We start from the raw sequence: 22,248 nt of genomic DNA on the forward strand, positions 1-22,248 counted from the left end.
GGTATAACCGGGTTTAAAGATTGAATGCATTAAAGAAAAACAGAAATGGCTTAATTGAGTAACTGAAGCTTCATTTGACTTGGAGCATGAATAACTTCTCACGTAATATAATAAAGGTAGTAGGCCTCCATTTATACAATTTGGATTGAAATTAATGTTAGGTTTTAGTTTTCACAATGTCTTTGGACATCAGTAAAGTCTGGTCATATTTGGAATAAATTAAATAGTTGCCATATTTGTTCTGGTATCTGGTTGGTGCTGGTGGTTCATGAGCACAGACCAGCCCAGCCTCTGAAGATCTGGAGCGTCTCACTATAGGAGGAACCTGCTGCCATAGAACCTCAAGAAGGACCTTGGGTCATAAGGAAGCTGGAACCTGGTGATAGATACCCTCTCCTGAGGGGTGATTGATAAGAAGTTTGTCAAATAGTCTGAATAACTAAAGGATGAACAGAGATCTGTTCAAGTTCCTTCCTCAGGAGTTGTATTTTTTTGCTTTACTTTAAACAGGTATCGGCCAAAGAGCCAGAACAAGAGCTTCACTCTGATTGGCTGTTCTTGGAACAACACAAGGCCAGGGCAAAAGGAATTACTACAGAGACCGGTTGGAGTTGGACCCAGACGGGGGCTTTATTGAACTGTAGTACGAGCTGATGGATAATGTAGAGCTCAAGGCTAGCAGCACACAGGGCTAGCTGCCCAACAGCTAGCAGCACTAAGGGCTTACAGCGCGCAGTGCTAGCAGTGTAAACAGCTAGCAGTGCTCCGAGCCATCAGCAGTCACAGCTAGCAGCGCTCAGGGCTAAAAGTGCAAAGGGCTAGCAGCACTCGGGGCTAGTAGTGCTCACGGCTAGCAGAGCTAGCCCCAGACAGCCTATGAAGCCGCCCACCATCCACACAATCACTTTGCCGTCAGTCCCTGGAAGACAAGAAAATATAACGATGGAAAATAAAAATACCAAGAGAGATAGAAAAGAAGTAAAAATAAATGTGTGCAAAAATACTAAGATGCACCAAAATATACAGATACAAATGTATGAATTGGATACTGCACGTGCGATTAAAGGGGTGATATCAGGCCACCAGGTGTGAGTGTGATCAGCCATTACAAGCCGTTTGGTGGCATGATATCACCCCTTTAATATTAAGGAAAATGATCAACTCACAGAATGCTGGAGGGCCGGATGGTGTAGTATCTCCTCGGACCAGCAGGGGGCCGGCGGAGACCATGGAAGACGGCTCCTCACTCCTCAGCCCCGCCTCCAGCACAGGACACCTCTAGAAAACAACACAACACCAGCCAGAGTACTAACGCTAGACTCTACAACACACGGTCCAGGTCTAGGGGTAAGGTGGTCCAGGTCTAGGGGTCTCAGAGTGGGGGTTCATGTCTTGGTGTTAGGAGTTGGTGGTCTAGGGCTTATGGATCTAGGTCTCACAGTCGGGGTCTAGGGATTAGGCTGGCCAGGTCTCACCGGGGTACAGCTGTGGTCCGGTCCACAGACGTGAGTGAGGCAGTGGAAGTAGAGATACTGCTGGGTGGGCATCTGGAACATCTGGAGCGAGAAGCGGCTGCTGCTGCCGCCGCCGTTAGGCCCCGCCCACTGGAGGGTGGGGTCCACTGCACACCTAGAAGTTGCATGGTCCCGTTAGGACACGCCCCCACTACTGCTCACCAATGAATTCTGATGGTGGCTGACTGATGTCTTTGCCTATTCTAGTTAATTTTGTGTTTAGAGGAGCCAGGATAGAACTAGCAACCTTCCGGTTAAAAGTCACTCTCCACCGCCCGAGCTAAGCTGACCATCCCCCACCAGACAGGCTACTCTCACCCGTCCTGAAGCAGTAAAGCCTGCACAGGGTCTTTGGGATCACTGCTCTCGGTGGCCCAACAGGAGGCTAGCTGCAGGTGGACGTCCGGGGCGAATGAGTCGTTGGACTGCAGCTCCACGTGGAAGAACAGGGAGTCCTCTGGGTCCAGCTCCACTGCATAGCGGTAGCTGAACGTGTACGAGGCGTCGCTGTACAGCGCCATGGCAACGCGCAGCACCAGCGATGTGTTGACCTCAACGACCGACTCGCCACTGAACCTGCGACACCCCACGTTAGCCGTTAGCTTAGCATGTTAGCCTAGCCATTAGACTAGCTGTGAGCCTAACAGTTGGCTCAGTCGATCGCATAGCCATTAGCTGCAGAAGTGTATAAGCTAACAGACAACAGCATGTCATGATTACATTAATTTACTTTTACTAACGATTAGCAGGCTCGCAGTAAAACACTAACCAGTCCAGGCCTGCGCTAAGTCCAGTACTGCGCAGCGCATGGCGCGGAAACACACACGCCCAGACCAGGGTGAGGTCATGGCGGGCGATCGTCTGCTCCTCAGTCAGAGTCACCCTCAGGACGTTACGCAACTCCACGTGGGTCTCGTTCACCTGGAGAGGGACACGTGGGACTGACAGGTGGAGGAGGAGGTACAGAGGGAGGAGCAGGAGATGCAAAGGCGGGAGAGGAGGTGCAAAGGGAGGTGTAGGAGGTGCAGAGGGAGGAGGAGGGGCAGAGGGAGGAGCTGTAGAGGGAGGTGTAGGGTCTCACCAGCCTGGAGGTGTTGCAGGGCGAGGCTCTGGGCGGCATGCTGAAGGAGTAGAGGCCGGCGTGCTCCTCCACGCTGCACCTCCCGTCGTTGAGGAGCAGCGACACGTCTCCCCCCAGCCGGGAGCGCAGGAAGTCCCGGGACACCGCCCCCGACAGACGGCCCTCCGCACAGTGGCTGACCATGCCCTGCTCTGGGGGTCAAAGGTCAGAGGTCTAGCAGTGCTAGCACTCAGTGCCAACCCAGAGCCACAGGCCTCCCCACCTAGTCGCTTCATCACGGAGCCCCAGTTCCGTTCTCACCTTGTCCTGGTTCTCCTTAAGCGTTATGTTGGGATGCAGTGTGCCGGTCACTTCTGCACCATGGTTACCATAGTGACGTGTAAACTATGTTCTAGAATGCCATTGTGAGGGGGAATGTCCTACCTTGACAGACTGGCCGGTGCAGGGCATCGTGGGGGCCCGGCATGGCCCCTCCCACATCGTAGTAACCGTGGCGACACACGCATGCGTAGGACAGCAGGGTGTTGACACACAGGGAGTGGGCGGGGCAGGGGGAGGGGTCAGCAGCGAGGCAGAGGTCACGACCTGCAGGAGAATACAAGCAATTCACTACGATATGCTAACGCTGAGCATTTTGCTGAATGTCTACCTCCCAGTCCAGCAGTCCTACCTCCCAGTCCAGCGGTCCTACCTCCCAGTCCAGCGGTCCTACCTCTCAGTCCAGCGGTCCTACCTCCCAGTCCAGCGGTCCTACCTCCCAGTCCAGCAGTCCTACCTCCCAGTCCAGCAGTCCTACCTCCCAGTCCAGCAGTCCTACCTCCCAGTCCAGCGGTCCTACCTCCCAGTCCAGCAGTCCTACCTCCCAGTCCAGCAATCCTACCTCCCAGTCCTACCCTACCAGTGATAGTCCTACCTTCCCAGTACAGCAGGCCCTGGGCGGCGGTCAGGTTGGGGACCCTCAGTGATTGGATGTAGTCTAGCGAGTGTCCCAGGGGGATGCTGAGGTTGCCGTCGGCGACGGGCTCATCAGCGGACCAGAAGAGGATCCTGGAGGTGCGGCCGTCGGGGGAGGAGTCAACCTCCTCCAGCGCGACCCGGGCGGGGCGCGATGGGCCCGACAGCAGGACCTCCAGCTGAGGAACCAGCATGTGTTCATACCGTGGTCCTGTGCTCATGTATTAATGTGTTCATGTATTAATGTGTTTATACAGTGTTCATGTATTAATGTGTTAATGTGTTCATGTATTAATGTGTTTATACAGTGTTCATGTATTAATGTATAAATGTGTTAATGTGTTCATACGGTGTTCATGTATTAATGTGTTCATACGGTGTTCATGTATTAATGTGTACATACGGTGTTCATGTATTAATGTGTTCATACGGTGTTCATGTATTAATGTGTTCATACGGTGTTCATGTATTAATGTGTTCATACGGTGTTCATGTATTAATGTGTTCATACGGTGTTCATGTATTAATGTGTTCATACAGTGTTCATGTATTAATGTGTTCATGTATTAATGTGTTTATGTTTGAGGTCATCTCACGGTGGTCTGGATGAGTTCCTCCATCTTGGCTCTGGGCTCTGACTTTCTCAGGGGCGGGGCCAGAGGCCAGGGCACTATGAGGACCTGGGTGGGGCCAGAGAAGTCCAGCTGGATCTCTGGAACTAAAACAGACTTAAGTTGGAGACCAATGTGCATGGGGAAGCTTGGAGAGAACATACAGTAATATATATCCTGAGTTCTTCCTACTGTAGTAACAAACACAGAGCTCCACATGGAACATAAAGTACTTACTACAGAGTACTACCCTAGAGTTGACAAGCAAATTACTACAGTAGAGTACTACCCTACAGAGTAATACCCAGTAGTACTGGGTGAAGCAGTAACGTACAGAGTACTGCAGCACTACCCTTCAGATTACTGAAGTACAGAGTACAACCCTACATAGTACTACAGTACAATCCTACAGAGTACTACAGTACAACGCTACAGAGTACTACAGTACTACCGTAGCGTACTGGGTGCAGCTGTACCGGGCAGCCCCCGCCCCAGAGCCAGGCCCCGGGGCCTCATGGGTACGCTGGCCCCCTGGAAGAGGACCACGGCGGGGGAGGAGCTCCAGGCGGCGGGGGGGGAGGAGCTCCAGGCGGCGGGGGAGGAGCTCCAGGCGGCAGGGGGGGGGGAGCTCCAGGCGGAGGGGGGGGAGGAGCTCCAGGCGGAGGGGGGGGAGGAGCTCCAGGCACCCTGGCACTCCTCCAGGACCTCCAGGCTGTAGGCCTGGCCCGGCAGCAGGCCGGGCAGCGGCAGGCCGGGCCGCGACACACGCCCCCGCCGCACCTCCGACCCGTTGGCAAGGGCCAGCCGGTAGGCGAAGGCCAGGTGGTGGGGCGGGGAGATCGGGGTCCCGGGGGTCCACAGCACCAGGGACTCGTTGGCGCGGTAACGCAGGTCCTGTACGCCCCGCGGACCTGGAGGGGAGAGAGAGAGGTCTGGGTCAGGACCCGTCTGTCTGATCTTGTACAAGGCGTCTGTCTGTCCTGGGAGGGTCAGGGGGACAAGGTTAAAAGTCATGGGGAAGGATGCCCTGTCTGTCTGATCAGGTACCCGTCTGTCTGTAGTGGTACCCGTCTGTCTCTCTGCCTTGAGTATGTACCCATCTGACTTTATTTTTATGAGGAGAATCTGTCTGTGTGGACCTGTCTCTCTGCAGCAATATAACCTGTGTGTGGACCTGTCTCTCTGCAGCAGCAGAACCGGTGTACCTGTGTAGGTGTCGATGGTCTTGTTGTCCATGACGACGCCATCCCCACACAGGGCAACCACCTGTGCGTGATAGCGGCCGCAGGGCTGCAGCTCCCCCACGGTGTAGCGGGTGAAGAGGGTGGCGCCCTGCAGCGCCCCCTGGTGGAACACCCTGAAGCCAGACACCGACGACGTGTTCCTCACCTCCCAGGACAGCGTGTAGTTCTCAGGCCCCCACGACTCCTGCTGCAGGCCCCCGATGCTGGAGTGGGCTGTAGACAGAGCACAGGGGCTAGGCTAGGAACATGGGCTAGGCTATTAGGAGGAGCTAGGATAGGAGTAGGAGCTAGTCTGTTAGGAGGAGCTAGGATAGGAGTAGGAGTTAGTCTGTTAGGAGGAGCTAGGCTAGGAACAGGGGCTAGGCTAGGAACATGGGCTAGGCTATTAGGAGGAGCTAGGAAAGGAGTAGGAGCTAGTCTATTAGGAGGAGCTAGGCTAGGAACAGGGGCTAGGCTAGGAGCAGGAGCTAGACTAGGAGTCGGCTGGAGACCTGGTACAGGAGCTAGGCTAGGAGTAGGAACTAGGCTAGTAGGAGGAGGAGCTAGGCTAGGCGTAGGCTGGAGACAGAGCACAGGAGGTAGGCTAGCACAAGAGGCTAGGCTAAGATTTAAAATTGAACAGTGAAGAGCGACGAGAGTGATCGGTTTTAAAGTGGCCTCATTTAGCAGAATGAATGATCAGAACATCAGCTGCAACCGACAGCCCAGGGAACCCGTTAGAGGAGATGACATCCCGTTCCCTGACCCGTGTTGCCGTCGACCTGCTCCATCCTGCTGTAGCGTGTGGTGGTCCCGGCCTGGCAGACTGTCTGCAGGCCCAGCTGGACACGGCTGCACGGCTCCAGGTCCGCCAGCGTGAAGCGGCGCCCGTGCTGCCAGAGGCGGACCTCCTCCAGCACGCTGCCGCCGGCGTCCAGGTAGAAGGCGGTGAGCAGGAACAGGGCTTGGCGGTGGTTCTCAGGACACACCCACGCCACCGAGATACTGCTGCTGTTCCACGACGTGACCCGGAAGAACCGGGGCTCCCGGGGACCTGGGGAGGAGACCGACCGGATGTTCTACTGTAGAACCTTCTTAGAACCAGATGTTCTACTGTAGAACCTTCTTAGAACCAGATGTTCTACTAGAACCTGGTAAACACCAGATGTTCTACTGTAGAACCTTCTAAACACCAGATGTTGCAAACCACAGATGTTCTACTGCATAACCTTCTAAATACCAGATGTTCTACTGTCTAACCTTCTTAGAACCAGATTTTCTGCTAAAACCTGGTAACCACAAGATGTTCTACAGTAGAACCTTCTAAACACAAGATGTTCTACTGTAGAACCTTCTAAACACTAGATGTTCTACTGTAAAACCTTCTTAGAACCAGATGTCGTTCAAGAACCAAAAAAATAAATAAAAAAGATGTTCTGTATGACCTTCTACACAACAGACGGTCTAAACACCAGATGTTCTCCTGTATAACCAAATGTCCTCCTGTAGAACCTGGTCCCGCCTCCACCCGTCCCCACCTGTGATGGTGCCGATACAGGTCCGGGTCCCGGCCGGCGGCTCCAGGCAGGCGGTGTAGAGGTGGCAGGGCTTCAGCGTGGTGAAGCGGTGGTGATGGTGGCGCCGGTGTTGCTGGACGGGCTCCCGGCTCTCCAGGATGTAGGAGCCCTGCTGGGGGCTGTACAGGGACACCCTGGGAAGGGGAGGGGTGGGGCCAGGGGCCCGGGGACCTCCACCCAGCCCCGCCCAGCTCAGGAGGAGCATGGAGGAGCTCCAGGCCTCCAGCCGGACGGGGAGACGGGAGGTGTAACCTGGAGGAGAACACATCATCATCAACATCATCATCATCATCATCATCAGGCATGGGAGTCACACACCGGTTAACCTCAATGTTTGTGAAGGTTCCCGTCTCTGGAACCCCTGTTTCACTGTTTATTGGCTGTTCTCATTTGAAGACGTTTGATCAACACGAGGTGCCGTCAGAGCAGACCGTCGAGGGGAGACTGTGGACATCGGGGGGGAATCGAACGCAGAACCTTTTGGCTGTCCAATCTTACTCACCCCTCCCTCCCTCCCTCCCCCCGTCTCACCCAGCATCAGCACCAGCTCTTGGTCTTGGTGGAGGATCACGGTGCTGTTCTCACAGCCAAACACCTCTCCAGACAGGAGGTCCAGCAGCTCCTGAGGAGACACCAGAGAGATAAGAAATGGAAAGTGAGAGAAGAGATGGACAGTGATATACGAGATGGAGAGAGAGGCAATACATAAACAGGGAGACAAATAGTGCGACAAAAGAGAGTGAGAAAAGAGAGGGTGGGACGAGAGAGTGAGATGAGAGTGGGGTCTCATCTCACTCTCTCGTCTCACTATTTATCTCACTCTTGTGCCACCCTCTCTTATCTCACTCTTTTTTGTCACACTATTTATATATTGTCTCCCTCTCCAGATATAAGGTATAGGAGTGAGATAAACAGTGAGGTGAGATAGTAAGGTACGAGAGTGAGATAAATAGTGAGTGAGTGAGTGAGTGATAAGAGACACTAGATCCAGCTGCAGACAGCGTCTATTCTGTACCCGAGTCCGGCTGCAAGGAATCTTCTCCGGTCGATCCACACTGCGGATCTCCATGGTGGTGGATCCTTCAAAAACAACGTTCCCCGTTCAGAACAACGTTGAGTTCAACTCTTTAAACACTGCAGAGGATGAGCGACAATCTCCATGAGGAGAGCCCACCTGGAGGACAGCCTACCTGGGCGGATGCTGACGGTCCAGTTCTTCGCGACTCCTCCGTAACGCAGTGAAAGTTGGTTTTCCACCGTCTGCGGGACTGTCAAAGACACTAACTTCCCCTGCGTCCCGAAGGCTTTCAGCCCGGTGCCGTTGAGCCAGATATCGGCCTCCAAGCTGCAGGGAAACGAGCCGACAACCGCGTTAAACACGAGCGACCCGTCGGGATTCAGCCCCGCACTGTAGGCTATATACCTGTTGAAGGCATCGCCTCGGGTGGTCCAGCAGATAGAGAAGGACAGAGGGTCGCACCGCCCTGGGGAACACATGAGGTCAGAGTGGTGGAGCGAATCATCATCTCCACCACTTCCACCTGACACTCACCGCGGGAGATCCGGCCCGGAACCACGATGCATAGGAGGAAGGAGAAGGTGATAGAGTTCCTGGAACAGAGCGGCAGTGTTCAGCTATAAGACGGAGACAGGACCTTCGAACCTAGAACCTTCGAACCCTAGACCCCTAGACACCAACAATCCTAGACCCCTAGAATCCTAGACCCCTAGAACCCGATACCCTAAACCAGAGGTGTGCAGTCAGTGTCTCAGTCTTACATTTTTTTTTTCATCTCAGCCATGCGTCTCATGGTTGTTGACTCGCAGTGCTCCGCAGAGAGCTCGTTAAAACAGCTGCGGACCTTGGCGCTCGGCGGAGCACGGGATCACTCGGGCATTTCCGACACAATCAATTGAGACTCAATTCAGAGAATGGAGACTCTGAGAACAATGAAAACTTTATTATAACTAAGTTATGCCGACGTGTCTTAAACATCATCACAGTGTTCTGGTTCTGACCCGGGGGAGGATTAACAGGTCCCTGGACAGCCTAGGACTGGTCCCGTTGCAGGACTACAGGTCCGGGGAGGGACCACAGGTCCGAGCTGGAAGTCTCCTTAACGCAGAGCGCGCGGTCCGTCATTATCGGTGCGTCACTGGCCGCTTTGTCCAGCGCGCATCTGACGCGGCTCGGCGGGTAAATGAGAGTCACAAGTCCGAGGAGAGAGTCGGACCACCATCCAGCCTGTTGTCTGACCTTCTCCGTCTGCTGTGCTCTGAGTCCTGAAGTAGCTCATGTTGAACCCCGCTATGGATGCTCGGGGACGCGCTTGGCTCGTTTGCGCGCTGGGGTTCGCGGTTCTGTGCGGCGCGAGGTCGTCAGATGTTGGCGACATGGACCTATCGGGCTGGCTGAGGGGGCTTTATCTCGGGCGGCCTTCCATCCCCGACCGGGACCAGACCCGGGGAGATGGGTCCCGGGACCGCCTCGAGCCGGTCTCCACGTCAACCCACTTTAAGGACTTTGAGTCGGAGGTTCCCGGAGGACCCGGGACCGTTTCTGGCCCGCTGGTGCAGACCAAAAACGGAGCGCTGCGGGGGGTCACGCTGGACCAGGCACACGTCTTCTACGGGGTCCCGTACGCGGACCCGCCCGTGGGGGCGTACCGCTGGAAGCCCCCCCGAGCGCCGAGTCCCTGGCGCGGGGTGTACAGCGCGCGCGCCCCGCGGGCGGGCTGCATGCAGGGCTGCCGAGCGCCGATGGGTGACCGCTGCCCGCATGAGGTACACACGCACCACTTCACCCTCATAGATCCCGTTTAGTCCCTGAGATAAATATCGTCACTCTAAAATAACGGATACTTTATTGTCTTTAATTGATTTGTAGTTCATTGATTAGTAGTTCATTGATTTCTAGTAAATATTGTTCGGGCATCGATACGGACGGTAGGATAGCCCGCGTGACGCGGTCTGTAATGACTTCACGTTGACCTCTGACCCCGTCTGTAATGATGTCACCCTGACCTCAGACCTGGTCTGTAATGACGTCACCCTGACCTCTGACTCCATCTGACCTCTGACCCCGCCTGCCGCAGGTCAGCGAGAACTGCCTGTACCTCAACATCTTCGCCCCCCTGTCGGTCAACTTCAGCGCCCCCCTGCTGCAGCCCCTCCCCGTCCTGGTCTGGGTCCACGGGGGCGACTTCATCGCAGGCTCCGCCTCCAAGCCGCTCTACGACGGCCGCGTCCTCAGCAACGCCTCCAACAGCCTGCTGGTCAGCCTGGAGTACCGCCTGGGTATGTACTGGTCCTACTGGTCAGCCTGGACTACTGGTAGGTAGGTACTGGTCCTACTGGTCCTATTGGTCCCACTGGTCCCACTGGTCCTACTGGTCCTATTGGTCCCACTGGTCCCACTGATCCCGGTTCCTAAACTTCACCAGCGGAGGCTGATGGAGGGAGAGACAACGAGATGGATGTCTATCATCCATCTCTACATCTATCACCTATCATCTATCATCTATCATCATCTATAATCTATCATCATCTATCATACATCTATCATCTATCATCTATCATCTATCATCCGTCTCTACATCTATCATACATCTATCACCTATCATCTATCATCTATCATCATCTATAATCTATCATCATCTATCATACATCTATCATCCGTCTCTACATCTATCATACATCTATCATCTATCATCTATCATACATCTCTACATCTATCATCATCATGCATCTATCATCTATCATACATCTCTACATCTACATATATGGTCTATCATCTATCATCTCTCTCCATCCGTCTTTTAAGAGTTGAGTGTTTTAATAGACTCATTGAATAGGAATGGTTGAATTATATGTTGATTGTTCTGTTCTTTAGTTTTGTTAACCTTCAGTTTGTAAACTCCAGATCGTCAGTAGGCTGACAACAGCTCAGGAGGAATATCAGTAGTATAACCTTGTTATCTCTTGATCCAATCACACGCTCTGACGCGGTGTTCATTTGATGGTCTCTAGTGACAGTGTGATCATGTGATGGGCTCTACTGACAGTCATGTGATGGTCTCTAGTGGCGGTGTGGTCATGTGACTGTCTCTAGTGACGGTCATGTGATGGTCTCTAGTGGCGGTGTGGTCATGTGATGTCTCTAGTGACAGTGTGGTCATGTGATGGTCTCTATTTTACGGTCATGTGATAGTCTCTATTGACGGTCGTGTGACTCTGTGTTTCAGGTGCCTTCGGCTTCCTCGTCTCAGGGAAAGACCCCAAAATGGCCGCCACTGGGAATTATGGGATCTTAGACCAGCAGGCGGCGCTGCTGTGGATTCAGAGAAACATCGCTGTGTTTTCAGGAGACCCCAGCAAGGCTAGTCCCCACATGCTAATGCTAACATGTTCTCAGGAGACCCCAGCAAGGCTAGTCCCCACATGCTAATGCTAACATGTTCTCAGCTAACAGATATGCTAATACATCTGACAGGCCCTAGCAGACATATTTAGAGTGAGAGAAGCTAACTACTGTGTCCCCCAGGTGACTCTGTTTGGGGAGAGTGCCGGTGCCCAGTCGGTGGGTCTCCACCTCATGATGCCCACCAGCCAGCCTCTCTTCAGGCAGGCTGCCCTGCAGAGCCTACCCTTCTCCATCCCCTTCAAGACAAGGTGGCGCCCTCTGGTGGCGGACAGAACACACGGCACCCGCCCAGACACTGGGGACTCTTACAAGAACGCTTCACAAACATACACATGTTGGCACCATAAACACAGAGCATACACAGTTTCCTTGATTTACATTCAGGGGATTTAGCAGACATTTTTATCCAAAGCGACTTACAATAAGTACATTTGTCAAAAGAAAGAGAAACAATATATCATATATATATATAATATAGGCTTATGCCATAAACATAACAAACTTCCGTGTGTGTGTGCGTGTGTGCGTTTCAGACACGAGGCCCTGTGGCTAGGCAAGGCCTTTAGCCACGAGGCTAACTGTAGCGTTACTGACATCGTGTGTCTGCTAGCGCTCAGCCCCCAGGCCGTCCTAGCGGCTCAGATGAAGACAAGTAGGGCTCCACGCATTCTACCAGTCGGTCTGCCTACCTGTCTGTCCGTCTGCCTGTTTGTCCCTCTGTGTGTCTATCTGTCTACCTGCGTCTCTACCTGTCTGTCTCTCTGCCTGTCTACCTGTTTCTCTACCTGTATACCTGTCTGTGTCTACCTGTTTCTCTACCTGTACACCTGTCTGTGTCTACCTGTCTCGGTCTCTCTACCCGTCTGTCTACAAGTCTCTCTGTCACTTTACCTGTCTCTCTCAACCTGTCTGTCTGCCTGTCTGTCTCTCTGTCTCTCTACCTGTCTGTCTATCGGCCACCTGTCCCTCTACCCATCTACCTGTCTGTGTGTCTACCTGACTCTCTATCCAACTGTCTAGCTGTCTCTCTGTCTCTCTACCTGTCTGTTTCTCTCCTGGTCTACCTGTCTGTGTGTCTACCTATCTCTCGGTATCTCTACCCGTCTGTCTACCTGTCTCTCTGTCTCTCTACCTGCCTGTCTCTCTGCCTCCCCAGGCTCCCGATTGGTGAACCCGTCTGTCTACCTGTCTCTCTGCCTCCCCAGGCTCCCGGCTGGTGAACCCGTCTGTCTACCTGTCTCTCTGCCTCCCCAGGCTCCCGGTTGGTGAATCCCTTTCGGTTCCTGGAGGTGTTTGAGACCTGGGGTCCGGTCCTCGACGGCACGCTGATCAGAGAGCAGATCCTCCCCGCCTTCCTGGCGGGCCACTGGCAGACGGACAAGCCCCTCCTGCTGGGTACCGCACACACACACACACGTAGACACACACACACACACACACACACACACACACACACACACACACACACACACACACACACACACACACACACACACACACACACACACACACACACACACACACATATATTAGAGTATATATACATACACACACTTATACGTCACACACAGACAGACAGACAGACAGACAGACAGACAGACAGACAGACAGACAGACAGACAGACAGACAGACAGACAGACAGACAGACACACACACACATATATACACACACTCATACGGACACATACAGACAGACACAGACACACACACACACACACACACATACTGAGTACACACAGACAGACAGACAGATAAACATACACATACACACACACACACACACAAAGTGAGTCCCCTGTCTCCTGTGTGGTCCTCAGGCACCACATCGGAGGAGGGGGTCCTCTTCGTGAACGGGGTCTTCACCAAGCCGGTCTCCGTGGTGGAGTGCACCGTCTACACCACCGCCATCTTCAAGCAGCACGCCCTGAAGATCCTCCACCGCTACATGCCCCTCTACCCTAACCCCGACCGCCGGGCCATGCTGGCTCAGGTACCCAGAGATAATAATAGTGTACTTCATGACCGAATAAACCACATTTAGCATGCCGTAGCTGCCCACCGCCAGTAGAAGGCGCTGTAGCCTTCTGCTGACGGCCAGTAGAGGGCGCTGCAGCCTCGTGTTCCTTCGTCTTCTGACCAGTATTCAGGCGGAGCCTGGAAGACATGAGGGAGGTTTCAAAAAGTCAGACAGACAGATAGGGCGGCAAATAGACAGAGAGGTGGGCAGAAGGGATGAAAATAAATACATGCATTTGTCAATAAATGTTACATTAACACCTGATTAAAATATTGTGTGTGTTTGTCTATTTGTATGTGTGTGTGTATGTGTGTCTCTGTGTGTGTGTGTTTGTGTCTACGTGTGTGTTTGTGATTGTGTGTGTGTCTCTACGTGTTTGTGTATGTGTGTCTACATGCGTGTGTGTGTGTGTGTGTCTCTGTGTTTGTGTCTATACGTGTGTGTGTGTGTGTGTGTGTGTCTCTACGTGTGTGAGTGTGTTTGTGTATGTGTGTCTCTACATGTGTGTGTAACTCTATTTGTGTGAGTGTGTATGTGTGTGTGTGTGTCTCTACATGCGTGTGTGTGTAACTCTACGTGTGTGTGTGTGTGTGTGTGTGTGTGTGTGCGTTTGTGTGTGCGTGTGTGTGTGCATGTGTGCGGTGCGTGTGCGTGTGTGTGTGTGTGTGCGTGTGTGTGTGTCTCTCTCTGCGTGCGTCAGATCGTGACGGACTACATCTTCCTGTGCCCGGCGCGGCGGGCTGCCCGGGCGGCGAGGGAGAGCCCGGTGTGGATGTACGTGTTCGACCACGTGGCGTCCGACACCCGCGTCTGGTCCGACGTCGCTCCGTGTTACCGCCACGTGTGCCACGGCGCCGAGCTGCCCTTCCTGTTCCACTCCGCCGCCGCCGCCAACTTCACCATGACAACGGAGGAGGGGCATCTCTCGGACCGCATGCTCTGCTACTGGGGGGCCTTCGCCCGCGGGGGGGACCCCTCCCCCGCCCCCCGTCTGCTGACCCCCTACTGCCGCGGCCCCGCCCCGCCCGCCTGGCCGCGCTACGACGCCCGCCGCCTCGTGATGAACCTGACCACGCCCTGCCACGCCCACCCCGGGCTCCGCGACGCCGTCTGCGACTTCTGGGACCACCTGGGGGTCTACTGATCAGGGATCGATACGGCCCGATCAGCGGAAGGGGATTGGCCGACGGCGAGGCTGAAGAGACTTCTCCGGACGACCTCCTGACCTCTCTTTGGGCTCCAGTTTAGACGGACGCAAGGAGGAAGAACAGCTAGCATGTAGCGATAGCATGTAGCGATAGCATGTAGCGATTAGCGTGTAGCGCCTGCTTCCATACACGAGCAGTTTGATAATAAAGACCTATAACCTCCTCCCTCCTCTTGTCTTCTCCCCCACTCAGCTGGTCACTTAAACTGCCACCTTTCATATCTGTCCACAATAACCCACGCACACACACGTCTGTCTGTGTGTGTGCGTGTGTCTGTGTGTCTCTGTGTGTGTTACCCAGTAGTGCACAGCCAGTGAGGTGACAGACTAGTAATTCAATTCCTCATAAAGCTGCCTGCACCTCACGCACACACACACACACACCCCATCACACGCACACACATACGCACCGCACGAACACCCAATGCAAACGCACGCTCGCAAACACACATACTGCACGCACATAGCGTACGCACCCCACACACACACACACACACTCCATGGAATCATTCCCTCGCACACACAACCAGCTTGCATCCCAGAGCCGGATGACCTCTGACCCCTACAGGTACCCGGGTCGAATGGCCTAAATGATCGATGAGGGTCTCCATCCTGTCAGAACGGAGACAGAAACCCATTGTTACGATCCCCCAGTCGGTCCAGACACCCACTCTACTTCCTGCCCATCACTGGCATGGTCACCATGGAAACCTGGCCTCATAATTATTATGCAGATAAGGTCCTCAAGACAAGACAGCTGATAGTGCTGTCAGGGCCTGGCTTCTGATAGGATATGAGAGAAGGTAGGGGAGGGGACAGAGAGTGCTTCAATCTGCATCTCTATTGTGTTAATTAACATGTGTTTGTTGCTTTGTTCTTCTTTTGCTTAATTGGACATATTCGTAGTCGTGTGGGGGGGGGGGGGGGGGGTGATGAAGTATTGATGGTTTTCCTCCCAAGAGGAACATTCTCTCCTCATTAAATTAAATCATAAATCATCATCTTTAATCCCTCTCTCCCCCTCTCTCTCCCTCTCCCCCTCTCTCTCCCTCTCCTCCCCTCTCACCCCCTCTCTCTCCCTCTCCCCCCCCTCTCTCACCCTCTCTCCCCCTACTCCTCCCTCTCCCCCTCTCACCCCCTCTCTCTCCCTCTCGCCCACTCTCACCCACTCTCACCCCCTCTCTCTCCCTCTACTCCTCCCTCTCCCCCCTCTCTCTCCCTCTCACCCCCTCTCTCTCCCTCTCACCCCCTCTCACCCCCTCTACTCCTCCCTCTCCCCTCTCTCTATCCTACTGGTCATGGTGGTTTACTGTATGACTTTGTTCTGCTGTGACCCCCGGGGCCGGACCCCATGACCCCCCAAGGAGACAAGAGCCTCGCACAGACTCGGAGCACGCCTGGCACGCTCACACACACAAACACACAAAAAAAAACACACACAAACACACACATATATATACAAACACAAGCGCACACACACACACACACACACACACACACACAGGCACACACAAAAACCCAAACATACAAAAACTCACACACACACTTACACTAACAGGCACCCAACACAAACAAAAAACACACACACACTCTTCTTCAGACACACACAGACAGCCACGTACACACACACAAAAAAAACACGCTTACACACACACACACACGCACACATACACACACACACACACACACACACACACGCTTAGAGAGACACACACTTCAATTACAATCACTCATGCTTACACAAAGGCACGCTTACATACAAAAAGGCCTACGTTTACACACACACATGCTCACACACACACACACTAAGACAGCACAGTCACGAGACCCAGGAGTGGAACATAAAGCTGTTCTCCACACGCTCCGCCGGAGGGCTCACAGAAATAGAAGGATGGCTCCTTTGTTCCTCCAAAACCCTCCAGTCTGCAGGGAGCACTGTCTTCACACTGGGAGGCTTCTCTCTCCGCCTGCTCCTCCTCCTCCTCCTGCTCCTCCTGCTCCTCCCCCCCTCTCCTCCTCCTGCCCCTCCCCCTTTCCCCTCCTCCTGCTCCTCCCCCTCTCTCCTCCCCCCCTCTCCTCCTCCTGCCCCTCCCCCTCTCCCCTCCTCCTGCTCCTCCCCCTCTCTCCTCCTCCTCCTGCTCCTCCCCCTCTCTCCTCATCCTGCCCCTCCCCCTCTCTCCTCCACGTCTCTCCTCCTCCTGCTCCTCCTCCTCTCTCTCCTGCTCCTCCCCCTCTCTCCTTCTCCTGCTCCTCCTCCTAGTCCTCCTGCTCCTCCCCCTCTCGCCTCCTCCTGCTCCTCCCCCTCTCTCTCCTCCTCCTGCTCCTCCTGCTCCTCCCCCTCTCTCCTCCTCCTGCTCCTCCTGCTCCTCCCTCTCTCTCCTCCTCCTCTCTCTCCTGCTCCTCTCTCCACCTCCTCCTGTCCCCCCTGCTCCTCTCTCTCCAGAGAGACAGACGGAGAGAAGGATACAATCAGACCAAGAAACAGACAAGACACAAGTCAGACAGACCGAGCGACAGACAGACAGACAGACAGACAGACAGACAGACAGACAGACAGACAGACAGACAGACAGACAGACAGACAGACAGTCAGACAGACAGACAGGACAGACAGACAGACAGACAGACAGACAGACAGATGTGTGGAGTGCGTTCGGACAGCAGCTGTACAACAGCTGCTTTGTGTGTTTATAACGGCAGCTAAACGTTAGTCGCGGCTCCAGAGAGCTCTGAGGGTCCGCTGTCCCGGCCCGGCGCCCTGGGGCCAGACCCCTGTGGCTCCATCCCTCTGTAACTGTGGTGACGGCCATCACTAACCACATCTTCCACTGCTTCTTGAGAGGGGCACTGCACCCGTCTCTTATCTTATTTTAACTTATGCTAGTTATCTCATGTTAGCTTAGCTTCCGCTGGCTGGGTTAGTTAAGTTAGCTCTGTTAGCTTAGCTACAGCTGGCTGGGTTAATTTAGTTAGCTCTGTTAGCTTAGCTACAGCTGGCTTGGTTAGTGTAGCCTCTGCTAGCACTCTGTTACAGGTCACCTGTACTGAACTCTGTGCATCTTCCTGTTTCCATGGAGACGAGCAAGAGATGATAGTGGACCATGAGAAGTTGTTGAGAGAGAGAGAGGGGAGGAAGAGGGAGAGGGGAGAGAGAGAGAGAGAGAGAGAGAGAGAGAGAGAGAGAGAGAGAGAGAGAGAGAGAGAGAGAGAGAGAGAGAGAGAGAGAGAGAGTAATCATCCTTACCTAATCACCATCTTAACTAATTATCATGTTTTCAGAGAGGTGAATGATGTATTTCACACGGAGGCTGTGATTGGCTGTGGGCCTGCTGGACGGCCTATCAGTGACCTTCAACCAGAGAGAGAGCGTTTGAACAGGATGACTTCGACTTCACCACCATAGAAGCCAGGATCCAGAGGAGGTGTGTGTGTGTGTGTGTGTGTGTGTGTGTGTGTGTGTGTGTGTGTGTGTGTGTGTGTGTGTGTGTGTGTGTGTGTGTAACAAGGTGACTTTTCTCATGATGTGTAAACTCAGCCCTGCCAACTTGGCTTCTAACTCACCACGGCAACAGGTCGGGGGAGGGGGGGTTCTGAGTGAGTACATATTTGTGTGTGTGTGTGTGTGTGTGTGTGTGTGTGTGTGTGTGTGTGTGTGTGTGTGTGTGTGTGTATGTATTTGTGTATATGTGTGTGTGTGTGTGTGTATGTATTTGTGTATATGTGGTGTGTGTGTTGTGTGTATGGTTTGTGTATGGTGTGTGTGTGTGTGTGTGTGTGTGTGTGTGTGTGTGTGTGTGTGTGTGTGTGTGTGTGTTTGTATGTGTGAGTGTGTTTGTGTGTGTGTGTTTGTATGTGTGTGTGTGTGTGTGTGTGTGTGTGTGTTTGTGTTTGTATGTGTGTGTGTGTGTGTGTGTGTGTGTGTGTGTGTGTGTGTGTGTGTGTGTGTGTATGTGTGTGTGTGTGTGTGTTTGTGTTTGCATATGTGTGTGTGTTTGTGTGTGTGTGAGTGTGTGTGTTTATAGGGCTTTGAGGGAGAAAGGTTAAATATATTTTTGATGGGTCCTCAAAAATCCAAGCTGAACAGTATTTCTGCATGCATTCGTCTGTGTGTGGGCGTTCGTGTCTGCGTGCGTGTCCTTGTGTGTGTGTGCGTGTCTGTCTGCGAGCGTGAGTGCGTGCGTGTGTGTCTGTGTGCGTGTTGTTTATCAGGACTGAGGGCAGTCTGATCTCGCTGAACACACAGGAGGTCACCTTGAGGGTCTGCATCACCAACCACGCTAACGCAGATAGCACCCTAATGCAGATAGCACGCTAACGCAGATAGCACCCTAATGCAGATAGCACGCTAACGCAGATAGCACCCTAATGCAGATAGCACGCTAACGCAGATAGCACGCTAACGCAGATAGCACCCTAATGCAGATAGCACGCTAACGCAGATAGCAAGAGCCCATTTGGCGCTCTTACCGTAGACGGCATCAAGCAGGTAGGAGGACTTCCTCTGAGGGCTGGGGTAAGGGTGAGGGTAAGGAGCTGTGAAAGGCTTTACATCTCATCTCTCAAAAAAAAGTATGTTTCTTGAGAAGACCGCTGAGGTCCAGATAATAGGAAAACTTCAGTACATAATTATCCTAGTAAATTATATACATATGATCATATTAAGCTTATTTTTACAGGCCGCGCCCCCCCCGTTGAGATCAACTATAGCAGCACACAGGCCACGCCAGCCTCGTTAAGATCAACTATATCAGCACACAGGCCACGCCCCCCTCGTTGAGATAAACTATAGAAGCACACAGGCCACGCCCCCCTAGTTGAGATCACCTATAGCAGCACACAGGCCACGCCCCCCTTGTTGAGATCAACTATAGCAGCACACAGGCCACACCCCTCTAGTTGGGTCAATGGATGTATTGTTGCCGTGGTGTCGCTGAAGGCCATGTTTCCATCTCAATGAGCCTCACTTATTCCCAGAATAACCGCTGGTCAAAACAGAAAAACACACTGATATGAGAGAGAGAGAGAGAGAGAGGAGAGAGAGAGAGAGAGAGAGAGAGAGAGAGAGAGAGAGAGAGAGAGAGAGAGAGAGAGAGAGAGAGAGAGAGAGAGAGAGAGAGAGAGAGAGAGAGAGAGACATTTTTCATAAAAATCCAGCTATAATTAATGCTAAGTTATTATAAAATGTATAGACCATCTACTCATATCTCATGTTACTTTAGCACTACAAAACATCCATAAAAAGCCTTAAAACGTGTTTGAAATAATCCACTAGAAGCTCAACATATTATGTTATAACTTTATTCAAAGAACACTTGGACAGAATCAGTTTTTCTACAACAGAGTGAAAGAATTGTGCCTGGAATGTCCATTAAGGCGGTTACCCAGGTTACCGACTGGTAACTGATGGCTACCGACGGTAACTGACGGTTACCCAGATACCAACTGTAACTGACTTACCCACGCTGGGCCGAGAGGGTGAGGGGGAGGACAGGAGAGATAGGGAGAAAGAGAGACAGGAGGGGATAGTATAGTATAGAGTATAGAGGGGGTACAGTAGATAGAGGAGTACACTAAAGGGGTACTGTCTCTCATTCGCCCTGGACCCCCTTTATTACATTAAAGGTACCCCTTTTATACAGTAAAGAGGTACGAGCTGGGACTTATGTCAGGGTTAACAGTCTAAGCAGAGAGATGCTAGCATGAGCTAAGACACTGTAACAATAACTTTGTGCTGAACAACCTTTTGGACAGAGCAGGGGTTGTTACTACTGAATGGCTGTCAACTAATTGGTTCATTTGTGAAAACTAATTGGTAAATTGGTCAACCTGGATGACGCTACTCAATAAGGAGCATTGACGACAGGACGTCGTCAGGACGACGTCGAACATCCAAATCATCCTCATGTACCAGGGTCCGGTGGAGCGGATCCTAGCGGCTCACATTTGATTGGTCGGGAGAGGAGAGCTGGGATATGGTGTTCAGTGAAGGTCTCTCCTCAATCGACACGATACAGATGTTCGCCTACACTCTGACCTCTGACAACATCAGGGTAGAAAAGACAGACGACATGGATATTTACACACTTCATAAATAGGGGGGAGGTGATGACCCGTCGGTCACGTCCGGTCCCGGTCTAATGTCTGTGGGGGTGTCTCCATAGTGGTGATGGAGGTGGGAGGGGTGCTGAAAGGTGAGGTGACCCGGTTCTACAGTCCACTTCTGGATCCAGAGACCTGCGGAGTACACCCCGTTAGAGGCTGAGACCAGCAACACGACGCGACGGGACCGAGACCAGAGATCTAACACGGAGCACCCAGTAGGAGAGCCCGGTGGTCGCGTTACGCACGGGAGCTCGCGCTCCCGTGCGTAACGCGACGTGTGGGACGTGACAAACAGGCGATAGTTCTTAACCATCAGAAATCAAGTGCTCGCCCATTTTATGTATCGCGGTGTGTGTGTGTGTGTGTGTGTGTGTGTGTGTGTGTGTGTGTGTGTGTGTGTGTGTGTGTGTGTGTGTGTGCGTGTGTGTGTGCGCACGCGTGGTTAACCTCGTGCGCGCGCGCGCTGCCTCTCTTACCGCGGATTGTGAACGCGTCGACCGCGGTGTCTCTAGGCGACGCCGGGCGCCGCGCCGCGGGGGGTCTTGCCGTGTCCTTGAGGGGGCTTTCCATGTCCGGTGGGGGTCTTGCCGTGCCCGGGCACCCCCACCCCTGGGCCGGCCAGCAGCTGCTGCTTCTGCCGCGTCGAGCGCACGGCGAGCACCGCCTGGCGGTTCTTGTACTGAACCATCTGCAAGGTGATCTCCGCGGACCAGCCCGCCTCCTGGGGGCTCCGGAAGTCCACCTCCCGACCCTCCGTGGTCACCACCGTGAAGTACACGTACTTCCCTTTCCGCTCCACGCAGTCCACCGTCCTGATGTTGGCGAAGTGCAGCTGCTTGATGCGGCCGGTGTCCCCAGGCGGCTGCGGGTGGAGGTGCGGGTGGTGCGAGTGGTGGTGCGGGTTTGGGTCATGCTGTTTGGGCGGCAGCAGCAGCACCCCCTCCTCCGTCAGCACGCAGCGCTTCTTCTTCCACCGCTGCAGCAGCCCGTCGCCGCGCTTCTCCAGCAGGCCGTCCTTCAGCGCCTCGCCGCCGCCGCTCTCCAACATCTTGGCGTACGTGGCGTACGCGCCGCGCGTCTTCAAGCGCCGCGCGTCTTCACGCACCGCTACCGCGTGCTCGCTCCAGGGGACCCGCGGCGCGCCTCGTCGGGGAGGCGTTGGACGAGGAGCTGCTGCGGACTTAACGCGTCTGGTAGTCCAGTGGTCGTGCGGTGGTCGATGGGCGAGAGGGAGTGAGGGAGAGAGGGGTCTGCCCGTTTCGTTGATTCCCCCCTTCTCCGCAGAGCCCCGCCCCCCTGAGTGACAGCCAGAGGGGACGGGACTCGCGACGTTCAATTGAATATTTATAAATCATGTACCGAACTAATTAAAGCTTCACATCTTCCACATGAGGTTTAGTCCCCACCCCCCCCCCCCCCCCCACACCTCAATCGAGACCACTGGACGAGGCAGATGTTGGCGGCGAGTGACTCGATCCGTTTGAAATGATGTGTTGACGTCACTCGACGGAGCCCCCCGCAGTCAGAGCGCCTGATGC

The 22,248-nt window shown here is 53.6% G+C and overlaps 3 protein-coding genes across 5 annotated transcripts; 1 reads left to right on the top strand and 2 right to left on the bottom strand.

Moving 5' to 3' along the window:
* Positions 1 to 28: 28 nt before the first annotated feature.
* On the bottom strand, positions 29 to 8,850 carry LOC132455687 (uncharacterized). Of its 2 annotated transcripts, none has more exons than XM_060049600.1 (19): positions 8,740 to 8,850; positions 8,513 to 8,571; positions 8,384 to 8,444; positions 8,151 to 8,305; positions 7,976 to 8,040; positions 7,492 to 7,582; positions 6,922 to 7,212; positions 6,150 to 6,437; positions 5,366 to 5,617; positions 4,637 to 5,071; positions 4,146 to 4,261; positions 3,509 to 3,728; positions 3,019 to 3,180; positions 2,596 to 2,786; positions 2,284 to 2,435; positions 1,833 to 2,090; positions 1,476 to 1,629; positions 1,167 to 1,278; positions 29 to 919 (listed from the first exon to the last, which is right to left on the bottom strand). In XM_060049600.1, the coding sequence occupies exons 1-19, from the start codon at positions 8,769 to 8,771 to the stop codon at positions 819 to 821; spliced, it is 3,195 nt and encodes a 1,064-aa protein (XP_059905583.1). In that variant the 5' UTR covers positions 8,772 to 8,850; the 3' UTR covers positions 29 to 818. The 2 variants fall into 2 exon arrangements, with proteins under 2 accessions (XP_059905583.1, XP_059905582.1); XM_060049599.1 differs by having other exon boundaries at positions 30 to 919; positions 4,622 to 5,071.
* A 270-nt stretch (positions 8,851 to 9,120) lies between these two features.
* Positions 9,121 to 14,786, top strand: LOC132455693 (crystal protein). Of its 2 annotated transcripts, XM_060049620.1 has the most exons (9): positions 9,121 to 9,744; positions 10,056 to 10,257; positions 11,205 to 11,315; positions 11,366 to 11,388; positions 11,504 to 11,631; positions 11,917 to 12,035; positions 12,638 to 12,778; positions 13,202 to 13,374; positions 14,102 to 14,786. In XM_060049620.1, exons 1-9 carry the CDS (start codon positions 9,256 to 9,258, stop codon positions 14,543 to 14,545), a joined length of 1,830 nt encoding a protein of 609 aa, XP_059905603.1. In that variant the 5' UTR covers positions 9,121 to 9,255; the 3' UTR covers positions 14,546 to 14,786. The 2 variants fall into 2 exon arrangements, with proteins under 2 accessions (XP_059905603.1, XP_059905602.1); XM_060049619.1 differs by lacking the exon at positions 11,366 to 11,388 and having other exon boundaries at positions 11,205 to 11,338.
* Positions 14,787 to 19,892: 5,106 nt separating this feature from the next.
* On the bottom strand, positions 19,893 to 22,174 carry phlda1 (pleckstrin homology-like domain, family A, member 1). Its single transcript, XM_060049650.1, has 2 exons — positions 21,187 to 22,174; positions 19,893 to 20,842 (listed from the first exon to the last, which is right to left on the bottom strand). Exon 1 carries the CDS (start codon positions 21,756 to 21,758, stop codon positions 21,219 to 21,221), a length of 540 nt encoding a protein of 179 aa, XP_059905633.1. The 5' UTR covers positions 21,759 to 22,174; the 3' UTR covers positions 19,893 to 20,842; positions 21,187 to 21,218.
* Between the last annotated feature and the right edge of the window lie 74 nt (positions 22,175 to 22,248).

Source organism: Gadus macrocephalus, chromosome 4, assembly GCF_031168955.1.
Source record: "Gadus macrocephalus chromosome 4, ASM3116895v1".
In the NCBI taxonomy this organism is placed as follows: Eukaryota; Metazoa; Chordata; class Actinopteri; order Gadiformes; family Gadidae; genus Gadus; species Gadus macrocephalus.

Excerpts from the sequence above, each read along its gene's own strand:
- LOC132455687 (XM_060049599.1), bottom strand. The coding sequence starts at position 8,771 with ATGAGACGCATGGCTGAGATGAAAAAAAAAAT. Across the intron at positions 3,729-4,145 it reads AGGAACTCATCCAGACCACC|CTGGAGGTCCTGCTGTCGGG; the intron begins GTGAGATGACCT and ends CTGGTTCCTCAG. Across the intron at positions 2,436-2,595 it reads CCTGCAACACCTCCAGGCTG|GTGAACGAGACCCACGTGGA; the intron begins GTGAGACCCTAC and ends GTCCCTCTCCAG.
- LOC132455693 (XM_060049619.1), top strand. The coding sequence starts at position 9,256 with ATGTTGAACCCCGCTATGGATGCTCGGGGACGCGCTTGGCTCGTTTGC. Across the intron at positions 9,745-10,055 it reads GTGACCGCTGCCCGCATGAG|GTCAGCGAGAACTGCCTGTA; the intron begins GTACACACGCAC and ends CGCCTGCCGCAG. Across the intron at positions 11,339-11,503 it reads TTTCAGGAGACCCCAGCAAG|GTGACTCTGTTTGGGGAGAG; the intron begins GCTAGTCCCCAC and ends TGTGTCCCCCAG.
- phlda1 (XM_060049650.1), bottom strand. The coding sequence starts at position 21,758 with ATGTTGGAGAGCGGCGGCGGCGAGGCGCTGAAGGACGGCCTGCTGGAG.